This window comes from Delphinapterus leucas, chromosome 12 (genome assembly GCF_059928025.1).
Source record: "Delphinapterus leucas isolate spDelLeu-1000000601 "Yukka" chromosome 12, BTC_Dleu_Yukka2, whole genome shotgun sequence".
In the NCBI taxonomy this organism is placed as follows: Eukaryota; Metazoa; Chordata; class Mammalia; order Artiodactyla; family Monodontidae; genus Delphinapterus; species Delphinapterus leucas.
The window spans coordinates 58199559-58213186 of record NC_143140.1 but is presented as its reverse complement, the minus strand read 5'-3'; the positions used below and the strand labels follow the sequence as shown (position 1 = coordinate 58213186).

General features: G+C 41.6%; 1 protein-coding gene across 2 annotated transcripts in view; it reads right to left on the bottom strand.

The window, feature by feature from the left end:
- The window catches only part of CLVS2 (clavesin 2), a 71075-nt gene extending 58956 nt beyond the window's left edge, over positions 1-12119 (bottom strand). For both annotated transcript variants that reach the window (XM_089921977.1, XM_030760286.2), the window contains exon 1: positions 9901-12119. In XM_089921977.1, coding sequence (XP_089778103.1) covers positions 9901-10289 — 389 coding nt within the window. In that variant the 5' untranslated portion in view covers positions 10290-12119. The remainder of the gene's footprint in view (positions 1-9900) is intronic.
- Between the last annotated feature and the right edge of the window lie 1509 nt (positions 12120-13628).

Genomic DNA, 13628 nt, shown 5'->3' with positions numbered 1-13628 from the left:
CTATGATTATCTCACTGCATCTCACTGGCAGTGGCAAGGTGGGAGGAGGGGGTATGGGAAGGGAAGTCAAAGACATGATTCAGGTGAAACCATTTGCACAATGCTAGGTATGTAGCATGTGTTCAGTAAACGTTGGTTGGAATACACACATAGCACGCTTTTCACTGTAATGGTAACCACAGACATAGGCAGGGTATGATCAGAACTAAAGAATGTTTGCTTGTAAATTTTACTTAAAAATTAACAATAATCTTTAGATAGCTTATTACTACTGTGAAAGGCAAGGATCAAGAGATTATGTTTAAATCTCTGGAAAGTATACAGGGTATTTATAGGCCTAAGGCTACGGCATCCCAAAATACTACAAAAGCACATGAGATAAATTTTTTTGTAGAGCTCTGTTAGCTGTCTTTAAATCTGTGAAATATGAATGACTGAATACCTTTATCTGTCACTTCATGGCTGGCTCATCTCCTTTTTAAACATAATGGCCTAACACAGTATTGTGACCGAAAGCCTATAAGCCTACACAGACTGGAAAGTTGGAGGAGGAAGGCTTTAGTTCTGGTTAAAATTTAGAGCTACCCCCTCTAAAAAAGTATTCACTTTAATTTCTGAAGTTCATAATAATATCACAGTTAAGAAAATTAAAAATTAGAACAATCCAGTTTAGAACTTCCCCCCATTATGATCATTCTTACATTTCCTATAAGAATGACAAATAGCATTAATACCAAACAGCCTTAAGTAAAAGTGGAATCTGAAATCGGCTTTGGAAGAACGTTGCACTGTATGTATGAAGAATAAACCATGGCACCAGTAGGGCTGAAAACAAGAGGCAATTTGTTTTAAGTAACACATTTTAAGTTTGGTTTTTCCAAAACTGTGTCAAATCAAGAGAGAAACTTATATACATATCATTATTCCAAAGGAAAGGAAATAAGGCAAATCCCAGGATCATCAATAGAGAAAAGCAGGTTTGCAAAGTTTTCAAGGGTAAATCTAACAATGGTTTTTTTAATTTAATATCTTCTTCCAAAAAGAGAATTAAGTGATTTTTATATAAATTATACTAATGTATAAGTTTAATAAAAGAAACATAAAAACATCCTAGCTAACTGAATTCAAAGGGCAGGTCAAAACCACTCTTGAGGGCTTCCCTGGTGGCGCAGTGGTTGGGATTCCACCTGCCGGTGTGGAGGACACGGGTTCGAGCCCTGGTCTGGGAGGATCCCACGTGCCGCGGAGCGGCTGAGCCCGTGCGCCGCAAGTACTGAGCCTGCACTCTAGAGCCCACAAGCCACAACTGCTGAAGCCCGCGCACCTGGAGCCTGTGCTCTGCAGCGGAGAAGCCACCGCAACGAGAAACCCGCGCACTGCAGCGAAAAGTGGCCCCCGCTCGCTGCGGCTAGAGAAAGCCCGCATGCAGCAACGAAGACCCAAGTCAGCCAAAAATTAATTAATTAATTAATTTTTTAAAAAAAAGCGCTTCCCTGGTGGCTCAGTGGTTGAGAGTCTGCCTGCCGATGCAGGGGACGCGGGTTCGTGCCCCGGCCGGGAAGATCCCACATGCCGCGGAGCGGCTAGGCCCGTGAGCCACGGACGCTGAGCCTGCGCGTCCGGAGCCTGTTGCTCCGCAACAGGAGAGGCCACAACAGTGAGAGGCCCGCGTACCGCAAAAAACAAACAAACAAACAAAAAAGACACTCTTGACACTCCAATCCTCTTACTACCATTAGCAGCTCAGCAGGTTATTCCTAAGCAGAACATTATTACATGAGACCTTGCCAAAGTCTGCAAAGTATCTTCCAAAGAAATGGAGCATTTTATGAATTTTCTGTCTTCAGGAATCCTGCTTTCATTATTCTCTTTGAAACTATTTCTGAACTGTTGTATTTTACAAATTAGACGTCACTACAATAAGTATTTCACAAGCTCATGTTTGGGGTTTATACCCCAATTATAGTAGCTCTACCATTGCTATTCTTCCCTTCTATGTTGAAAGAAAGCCATAAACAATAAACTAGCCCATTAATGGAGCTCTTGGCTCCTGACTGTGCTTCCCAAAGCAGCATTAGGTAAAGCCTGAACCTGAAATCAACTTGGAGAGAATGAAATAATGACACCAGTACACCTGGGACTATGTAGACCACTGCTCTTGAAGGAAGTCAAAGCTGCTATAATATGTAAAAAAAAAAAAAAAAAAAAAATTCTCCTATTTAGTACCAGTGTGATCAAGAGCAGGGAAGCTTCTTCTCCTGCCTCTGGCCTTACAAGGTTTTGGGGAGCTACCTAGCCTATGCTTCTCTCCTGGGGTTCACAACGTCTTATCCCCTACTAGAGCTTACAATCAGTGCAAAGAGCAACTTAAATCACAAACAGGCCATTTCCTTCCTATTCTCCAGCCCTTTCTTTTAGCCTGACAAGGAAAAACTGGCATCTTGGCATCACACTGAGCAGCACAAGAGCAAGCAGCTTCCCCTCTGTCACTAAATCAATCAGCCATTATTAAATTCTTCATTAAGGCTGCCCCCAACCCTCAGTTTTCATTATGCCACATTTTCTAAAGTCTGAAGCACTTTGTGTTAGAAAGGTGCCAGGGGAAGAGACAAAGGAGAAGAATTACTTTTATTAATGCCTCAGAGTATCATTAGTGCTAAAGTCAATGAATTCACCAAGGTATTTTATATTACTGAGTGGTAATAATAATATCTCTATCTGTGTAATCGTTTAAGATTTCCAAAGCAATTTCAAACACATTGTCTTAATCTCAAAATAAGCCCAAAGTCTCTGTGCCTGACTTAGTTCCTATTATTTTGGAGATGAGGACACAGATGAGGTCTCAGAGAATTTAGACAGTTTGTCCAAAATCACTATGGGAGTAAAACTGGAAGCCTAGATGAGAAGCTGGGTCTTTCTGACACCCCAGTGCTCTCCACTCCTTATGGTGCCTAGACCTAGAACCGAGTTTGATGAATAGCTGTTCTGCTTTCTCATGTCTCAGTGGCATACTGTGTGTCAGAAGATGGATCAGAAAGTCGATACCAACATGGCGCCAGGCCAGTTACCAGGTTAGCTCCAACCTGGTCCCAGCAAGGGGCTTTGGCGGAAGAAAAGTAACAAGACATTTGTAAAAGTCAGGATGGGAACAGGCTAAGTCTACAAACCTTGGAGGAAATATGAAATCCAAAATAATTAAGTGTCTGGTTTGTACCCCTAGGCACAGATTAGTTGTCTCAGTCTTGCTTTAATTTTAGTGCTGTGGAAATGTAGGTGCATAAGGACAAAAGAATTCTTGTAAATGAAACATCTAGAAGAAAAATGTAATTCTTTGGGGGAAAAAAAGGTTAAAAAGTGTGCACGGGCTGCCGCCAAAATAAAATGAAATGAAATAAAACAAAGTTGTGCTGGAAAAATACAAACATTGAAAAGGCAACTCTTCCTCAGAGCAGAATAAGTGTCTGCTTAGCTGCTTAATGCAATCTTTGCCTTCCGAATATTTATTCTACCAACTTAAATTTCTGTGCCTAATGGTCTACGTTCTGATGTTTAATCAAGATTTCCTAAAACATAGATGGATTTTTTAATTATCAGAGCTTGCTTTTTATATAATTATATTTAATTGTCTTTTCCCAGATTTATGTTGGTTAACTACCTGTACACACAAAACAAGTTTGACCAATTCACTTACTAGCTGTGAGGTTATGGGTGGAATAATTGCTCTGTGCCTCAGTTTCCGCATCTGCAAAATGTGGGTATTAACAGAACCTATCTTGTATGTATGTGATAAAGATTTAATAAATTAATGTTTATAAAGTGCTTAGAATAGTGCCTGACACATAGCATATGCTATAAAAGTGTTTCAACATGAATGAATGAATTAAATAATTAATTAAAATGAAAAAATAAAAGGTTGAATTACATTACCCGAGCAGGTGATTTTCTTTCTATACAACACTGAGCAGACTGCTGCCCCTGCCCTGAACTTCCAGCACTGACAAGCAATACCCTCATTTAGCACTTAATGACCTCTCTGGAGTTATTTAGCTTTTTGTGTTTTTTCTTCCCGGAGAGGTTGTATGTTCCTTGATGGTACAAAGAATGTGTCATGTGTCTTTTTTTGCACCTAGCACCTATTAAATGTCCACGTATGTAGCAAATGCTGGAAAAAAGTATACTTTTTAAAACATTGATTTGAATCAAGTACTATTCTATTCACTCATTTTACTCGATGTTGTAAGGACCCAACCAACATACGGGGACATCTTTTCCCTCATGTCAATAGTGCCACTTACTATGTTAATGAAATGTACGTACCTGCATTCAATGATGTAAAAGAATTCAATCTTTTTCCCAGAATGGAGGAAATATAGTAATTTACTAAGTATAATTTAATAATTTATTAATTGTTGGCTCATGTTTTAAAATATCTTTACACATTTTTTGAGACATCCTTTTAGAGCACTTTAGTAACATCAAATCTGTTGCTTCTTTTCAACTTTGTTTAAAGTTGCATATTTGAAACATGAAAATAGCCTGGTTTGGGCCAGACCCAATCAACATCCTGCTGAAGTTTGGAACTCTTGGTCACTGCTGTTATTTCAGGATTATTTCACTAATTACTGCATAATTACCCTAATTTTTAGAGACTGTCCTATTTTTTTTAAGAGATTTGTCCCAATGTTTCGCTAACATTTCTCAGGACAATTTTTTTTCTCTCCCATTTTCCATGGTATGAACCAAGGGCATATTTTGAAGTAAGCTGCAGTTCCCAGAGTATTTGTTTAAAGAGCAGCCCTATAAGGAAGCAATACAGAAGCCCTGCTGGGACAGAAACCCCATGGAACCCATACCTGCATTCCTAGTATTGACCTAATCTCAAAATCAGCCGTAATACAGCATAGCAGTGCCTCTAGGCTTTCGAAGGTAAGGATTCCTGACCCTGCCAGGATATATGACACCAAGAAAAAAAAGTTGAGAAAAATTTAAATATTTTAATAAACAGAGCCAAGAAGACTTGAAAAATCAGTCCAAAAAATTAAGCCTCTTTTTTGGCTTGTTTTTTGTTTTTAAAATTATCAAGTAAGAGTGTTTCTCCCTAATTAACTAGTTAATTGCCCTTGTCTGTTTTAATCTATTTCTAATCATTTTATTTTATTTTATATTTTATTTTATTTTATTTTAGTGCACTTCCACAGAAGAGTAAAGCTTTGTGGCTGAGAATAAAGCAAATATGTATAGTCTATGGCTATTATTTAAAAATTTTAAGCTACCATCATCATAACCTTCTTTCATTTGAAGGTTGGCCACATTATTTTAATAAATGAGAGCATAGTCATAATTAAAACTGAAGCTTCAAGTAGCTGGCCATTTGTATAATATTTTCCTTTGTATGAAAAAGCCACACGATAGGAACGAACAAACTGACAACAGTACATTTTTTAGGCAAATTCCAGGATAAGTTAGAGGATCATAGCATTGTCTCACCAATCAGTCTTTGAGCCGTTTCAGAGTTTCAGTACTATAAGTGATAATCAATATCCATTATGACAAGCCAAACATGGTACAAGACGGTCAGTACTTTCTGAATTGCCACTATATTAGAATCATTTTAACTTGGCTGTATTTAATTGTTTTCTAATGGCTGTTAATCAGATTCCAGATAAATTGTTCGTTTACAATTGGTTGTTTGTGGTACTAAGTATAGAGAAGTCATTTATAAGTCTAAGAAGGTAAAATATCACTTGCAGGCTAACTGACAAATTACAGGCCACATATCAGAATACATGTCATCGTTATGTTTCAGGTAACACAGTTTACTCATGAATATTCCCAATAATTACATGACAGTGAATTTCGACTTCTCACATACCTGCTCTCACGCGGTAGGGTCTAGACCACAATCTACTTTCGTTCCAAACTTCCTTTTCTTAAGGTAGTATAATCTATTCTAGCTTCTTGGTACATTATCATCACACTCTGTTGATGAAATCAGGTGAACAATTTGAAGGTATTTGCTGAGTCCTAAGCAGGGCACTGTCACTCAGGAAAGCAAAATAGCATGTAATATATGGAGGACTACTGCATCACAGTGCTGCAGGGTAACAATCCGTTTGTTTTTAATTTTGTGGAATTTACTTTTGTTTTCAGAAATTATGTTAGACGATTTGAAAAAAAAAAAAGATAAAATTGTGTGAATCTTTGCCAAGGATAGCCTGCTCAATAAACGTAACAAATCATCTGAAACCTGTTCTATGTTTTTTTATAAAAGAACCACAGACCACACTGAAAGTCATTTTGACATTTCAGTATTTCAAATATTTTTTTAGCTGTATTACAAGGTGGGTACACTGTAAATATTATACCTCAGTCTCCTGAAGATTCCATATTTCTTGTAAAGGCTTTGGAAACGGTCAGGTTACTTGCAATAACCTGAAACTGACCTGCACTATACTGCAATAGGAAGAGACACTATTTTATTTATAGTCACCATCTCACACACATTTACTGTTTCCAGTCTCCTGAGAAGCACAGAAAACTGTCCTAAAAATTCAATATAGGAGAAAGTATATATAGATAACTTCCTGCTTAGAATTCTTTTTTAAAAAAATGCATAACTCAATTCAACTCAACAAACATTTACTGAACATTAACTCTAGTTCAGGTGCTGTTATAATAACATGAGGCTTAGTATTTTTTTGTTATACAAAACTCTTTACAAAGTTTTTCAAAATTCACAAAAAATCTTGATATTCCCTTTGGGAAGTTGGAAATAACCTGTTATCCAAATAAAGGGGGACATTTTCTTCTACCTCATTTCTGGAATTTCCCTGTGCAATCCTGGACAATTCCCACCTATTCTTTCTTAAAACAATGCTATTGTGTCTCTTTATTTATTTTTTTTTTTTGCGGTACGCGGGCCTCTCACCGTTGTGGCCTCTCCCGTTGTGGAGCACAGGCTCCGGACACGCAGACTCAGTGGCCATGGCTCACGGGCCCAGCCGCTCCGCGGCAGGTGGGATCTTCCCAGACCGGGGCACAAACCCATGTCCCCTGCATCGGCAGGCGGACTCTCAACCACTGCACCACCAGGGAAGCCCTATTTTGTCTCTTTTAATAGTGTTTTTTTTGGTTTTGTTTTTGTTTTTTTAGTTGTTGAAAGCCAGGTAATTCACTGAACAGCTCTAGAAGGTGGTTAGAATTATGTTCAGATGTGCAGTCTTCTGCAGGGACCCAGGTTGTTTGGACTGGTGGGATCAGAGCAGGAAGGTGAGAACACCTCACTCACAGAACAGGGGAGGGATGAGGAGTAAAAGAATTTGGCACATGGCATATCCAGCTAACAGAGCAATCGTAAGGTAAACACCTAGGGAAGGTGGCAGAGACTTCTGTAGGAGTCAAGTCAGATAAGCCTTGAAAATGTACAGTGGAGGAAGGAAGGGGATTCAGGCCAAAGGCAGGAAAAGAGCTGGTGACACTCTGGGCACTGTCAGAAAGGCAGTTGTCCTGCTGGTTTCCGAGCAGGGCAGAGACAGTTCTTAGGCACATCTCCCAAGGATAAAGGTTTACAGAGGATGCCAAGAGGGGGGACCTGCTTATCCACTAGTCCTTGTATATGTACAAGATATGGGATAGGGGGTCACAGGCAGGGAAAAGGAGGGAGGGACTTTTAAAAAAAAATATAGGAGGAGGAAACTCAACTGAATTTTAGTTAAGCTCCAAATAAATTGTATACCTTTTGATCTTGAAGTACTAAAACTTCTTGATCATACCTGTTCATTTCAAACCACAGAAATTGAATTCACAATTATTAGTCTATAGGCCCTGTAAGGTATTTTTACAGGACATGGCTTTTCATTTTTAATGTCACATGTACAAAGTTTTAATATTTAAGATTTTGTGTAGATTTAAAGAAATAGTTCTACATATCAATTAATAAGTCCCCTCCCATTGTAAATTTCCAGGGAGATATATTTTGATTACTAGTAACTTAGCCTTTACGTGAAAACATGAGATAGACAACTAAAACATAGTTTCTTTAGTAAGTCCAAAATAATCACCTTTCCACATACGTGAGAACTACAAGTGGCTTTCATCTTAATTAGGTTTATAAATCAATGTCAATATTAGCTCACTTATAGAAATAAATGAAAATAGGTTTGATGTATGTTCATGTCTCCCTAAGGGCAATCTGCTTCCCTAATGATATCTTTAACAGACTTTGAGACATATTTAAATATACAATTTCCATAGCACCCATTTCATGGCAACTCAATAAACTAAGTTCCAGTCTAACTCATGAAATACTAGGTTCTTTCTTGAATAAAATTTTTCTGCTTTGATATACACAATAATTGGTTTGCATAACCCTACAATGTACTTCTTAGATGAAACAAAAACTTTTTAAAGAGAAATTGTGGTCAAAGGATGGCATTTCATGAGCCTTTAAACTTTGCTACCTGATAAAGAGTACAGTAAAATCTCTATAATTAACCAAAATAAGAGACAGAAAGAGAGCTCCATTCCCCTCAATGGCTAACTCTATGAGTTTCTTAGCTTTATGATTCTTCAGGTAGTAGCTTACCTTTATATTTACCTAAAAAATAATTGTAGTTCTCAACGTAGAATTACAGGGAAAAGGAGACCAACTGAAGGGTTAAACGCCTGTTAAAAATATTAATTTGCATTCTAAAATCCCAAGACTCTGAGAAGACTATCTTGAGACCTATAAGAGCCATAAGATTTCTCAGTAACTGTAAAAGTCTTTTAAAGTTGCTCCAGAGATGGTTTAAACTAACCAGATGCATCAAAAATCACCATTCACCACACTAAAAATACAACAATGTTTTAACAACAAGCTTCTTATGATTCATAATTCTGGTAACGCTTTTAAGTTCCATGACATTTATTTAACTTCAAACTTAATTGAAACTACCTTACACAAAGGTCTTTTATAATTTCTTATATCTTTCAATCTGAGAAAATAATTCCTCCAACTGAGGAAGTAGAAGAGTCATTGTCTGTTTTTTCTATTGTAATGTAGATGAAGTAAGAATATTAGTTCTCCTCCATTAAAAAGCCAGAGAGCTCAGAAAGTCTACCAACTGACAGATCTGAACATTTTTCACTTCCTTCCAAATGATGAAAAATCACATCAGACAGGAAACACATTCTTTAGATTAGTGACAGGTGTAGAACAAGCACACAAGTCAGCCTTTATTTTCAGGGTCGGCAGCATGCTCAGCAACAGAGGGGACAACTCTTCCTTTTTATTGAAGTGACACACATTATATTATTCCTTCATCTACACATCACCAAGCAGAAAAGTTTCCAAGCAATAAAACTACTTGATCTTGGTTGAATGCCAGGGTAGTCTTAAAAAAATAAAACCGCAGTACTAAAGAGAGAGAGGAGGGGGAAGTGGTGGAGGACGATGATGGTGATGAATCCAGTTTAAGAATTTCTTTAGGAAAAAAAAAAAAAAAAGAATTTCTTTAGGAGGAAGGAGGGAAAGTTGTCTCCATTCTCATACTCATTTCTCCACAGAACAGTAAACTTATTTAGGAGTTGAAAAAATTAGCAGCTTTATTTAGAAGCTGAATGACTGAGATTATACAGCACAATAATATGGTTCATGAAGCACCTAACACTGCAGTAGAAAACGGGTGCTAGTGAAGTAAGAGTTTCAAAGGTAAAGATAAAAGTCCCACCCCCCTCCCAGGGTGCCCACCAAAAACGCATTTCTTCGTTCCAGTTTCTCTTCCCACCCACCCCACCCACCCACCCCGAGCCAAATAAACAGTAACGTCAAAGCTGTAAAGCTATGACACTACTCAAGATAAATTCTGGAAAATGGGAGAGTAAAAGAAGCCCTAATACAAGTTTGGATTTAGGACTTACCTGCTCTGATCCCAGTTGGCAGCGAAAAGGACTAGAATCTTCCTGCCATAGTGGTCCAGATTAGCTAGGCCCCCAGGGAAGCCATCCTTCAGTGCCTGCTTGATGCCCGGATCAGTGGCCTTGAAGCTTTTGAACATGTCCAGGTTCTGCTGCCGGTACTCAAAGTACTGGGCCAGGAGGCGGAAAGCCTCGAAGTGATGAAACTTCCTGGCCCGTAAGAAGCGTAAGATGAAGGCATCATCTGTGCGGAGAAAGCCAATGTCCGGCCTAGTGATGACCATATCCCTCACCTCCTGGATGTCCTGGTGCAGTGTGTCTGGGTTCTCATTGAGCTCCAGGCGGGCTTTCTCCAGGGTCTCAGGAGAGAGACCAGCCTGTAAATGAGTCATTGTTCTGCTTGTTCCTGAGCCCTGCCTTTCTCTTGCTGGCTGTCCCACTGCACCGCTGGCCCTGGTCACTACCACACACCGGCCTCCAGACCTCGCTGCTGCCTGCTTCCTCTTCTTTACAGGAAACGATTTGTCTTGGTGTCCAGTCAAGTACCCTGTTGCTACTGCTTCCCCACACCTTTTCTATGAAGGATATAAACTTCTTTGCCCACCCCCTAAAAACAATGTCCCACTTTAGTTCCCTTGTCCCTTTCCTTTAAAGAGATGTGGACCTCTGGCGGCCCAGCACTCCTCTTCTTGTCCTTTCTCTCTCCTAACAAAACACCCCTAACTGCACCCCGCACAGGTGGTGCTGATCTTGGTGCTGTCCTCTTCTCTTCCGAGATGTAACAGAAACAGCCCCCATGCACATCTCAGCCCCAGCACTGTGATGCTTCTGCGGTCCCTACTGAAGGATGCTCCTGCCAGGGATAACGATGGAAATTCTGATTAATAATAAGGCGGCTCTTCAGCGCGGAGCTCAGGGCGGGGGAGAGAGCGTCTTTGCCAGAAGGAAAAAGAGAGAAAGAAAAAGAGGGGGGAAGGAGCTTATTTCTCCTTCTACTTATTCAAAGATGCTATTTCTAAGACATTTGTGGGATTCCATTTAAAATGACTGTGATCCAGTTAGGCGGAGGCTCTGCAGATAGCGCACCTTCCCTCCTCCCCTCCTGGATGCACCGTGATCTCATAAGGCACCAGAAGGGGTTTTGGTGGCGTTGGCACCAGCGTGGGCTCCCCCCTCAACCCCACCCCCAACTTCTGCCTTCCTCTAGCCCTTTATTTCAACGGACTTGCTGCGGAGAGGTTGGGGGGAGGGATCTCGCCGGGAAGGTACATTGCAAAGGCAGGGTTGGGGGAGGAGAGGGTGGGAAAAAGGAGTGGAGGATAAAACCTTTTCTATAATACCCCAAAGCGAGAGAGAAGAAAGAGCAGCGGGCTCCTACCAGCAAACCCGGAGGCGGGGACGCTAAGCAAGGCGGCCCTCCCTGGCATCCATCGGCCGCGGCTTCGGAGGCGGCGGCGGCGATAGCAGCATCAGCCCCTCTCGGTGGGTTGGAGCGAGCAGAGAAGAGGGACGGCAGCTGGGACCCGGGCAGAAGACGCTCTGGGGAGCAGCCCTGACCACATCGTCCGCGAGCAGCCCGCTTCCTCTCCCCGCAGGAGGGGTGGGGGGAGCAGAGTTAGGGCCACCGGTGCCCCAGGTTCTCGCCCGGCCCTGCCATTCTCGCCTTCGGGAGAGGAGAAGGAAGGGAGCGAGAATCGAACGCCTGGATGGAGAAGGCCACGCGGGTAGCCGCCGCCTTTGTGCGCCCGGAGCCGCCGGGACCGTGGGCGCGGCGGGGCGGCGGCTGCGGGGCGCGGGCCTCACCCTGGGCTGCCCAGCGGCCGCAGTCGGGCGCGCCCCTCCGGGCTGCTGCTGCTGCGGCGGCGGCGGCTGCGGCTGCCGCTGCTCAAAGAGGACGCGGCTCAGCCTAACTCCTCTCTAATTATCCCAGCACAGATCTCGCTGCGACGTAAGCACTCACTCAGCTCGCGCACGCCCTCGGCTGCTCTCTCCCTGACTCGTTTGGGTAGGATCGCAGTTTCCGTGGCATTCAGATATCCCGAGCCCCAAGTTGAGCCGGCTCCTAGTCCCCACTGCCGGGATGGCCGCTCGGGCGAACATGGCCTGGCCGGGCGGAGCAGCGACGCCTTGCAGCCTCCCCACGCCCCGCTCTCACCCTTTGTGTGCGAGACCCCGGCGCTGCCCGGCGGCGAGGAGCTGTAGCAGATGGTAATTCACAGTGACACACATTTTCTAGTTCCGGTAGGAGGTAATTTTTTGATGTGGAAGGAGTACGGAAACATTGTGTCCTTTCCACATTTTGTTGTTGACAGAAAGGTTGAATTTGGTAAAGAAGACCAGAGTGGTTCCAAAGCATTGTGCTGATGATTCAGTCCCCGGAGGAACTTATATGGATAGAATTTCGACCATAAACTCTGGCTGCTAAATTCCTGTTGAAGAGGATGGAAATGAGCACGGGGTGGGGTGGGGGCGTGGGTGGGACCTGTTCTCAGAGGAAGGAAAAACAGGCGCTCCTTGACTTCCTTCTCATCTCATAATAAAACACACATTTCTGGAGATGCATATGATGGTTCCCTCCGTTTTATACATCTGTACACAAGAATCATCATAAATGAGCAGAAGTCTTTGAGCTTGAGATGACTGTCTACGGGTTTGAGAAAAAGCAATGTTTTCTGTTTTCAAAGGACAGCATGTTACTGAGCAAGCATGTCACCAAGAGCAACTTTTGGCTTACAGACCGTCGAATGGGGTCCTGAGTTCAGGTTAACTCAATGCAACAACAAATATTTACTGAGCTCCACTGTGTGTGAGCCATTGTCCTAGGTTCTATGGATAGGTGGTCTTGAACATAAAAAAACATTGTCATATTTGATGACTATTAGTACCTTCAGATTACAGGCACACACTTTTTGTTATTGTTCTTAAGGTGATGGTGTTGACAAAGAGAAAGAAGAGGGATGGCAGACCTATACCACTTTATTAATTAAAGTAGTGCCAAGTAATGTAGGAACCAGAATAAGAAAATAAATTATACACACACACGAAGTCATTATCCTCAGGGAATTTACATTTTAAATGGGGGAGGTGGAAAACAAACCATATAGATGTATGTGTATTACATATATATGCACTATATGTATTCAAGGTCCTTCTAGGACTTCATGTGATTATGACTCTCAAAAGCATTCTGAATGCAATATGAACTGTTAAAAATTTTTGGTTCTCATTTCAAAAAAAAAAAAAAAAGGAAAAATTCAGTTTAGACCAGTATTCACAGTTTCTAACTGAAGAAAAGGTCTTATATCAACTGTATAAAGAGGTTTTAGCCATCACCAATATGGAGAGACAGTTCTCCCGGGGTCTTGCGCTTCTGCATGTCTTATGAGCAAGGCACTAGCTATCCTTTTTTCGAGACTATCCTTTCAAGGCTGTATGCATAGTGAACAGCCTTGGAAGAGCCTTGGCAGCTGGAGATAGTACCTCCATCTGAACGAAGGGTAGGTTTGCTTAGAGCTTTAGAAGATAGTATCTCTCTCTCTCTCTCTTTCCTGAGCAAAGGGCAAGCAGGCTTATTTGGTTTCCTTCAACTCAGAGCTACTCTCCTGTAACGCCACCCACGGTGTATGTAAATATAACCTGACTTCTCTTAGGCTTGTGGGAAATGGGGCTCAGGAAACCAGCCCCAAATAAGCTGATGCTCAGAGTGCTTTTCTGCATCTGACTCTTTCATC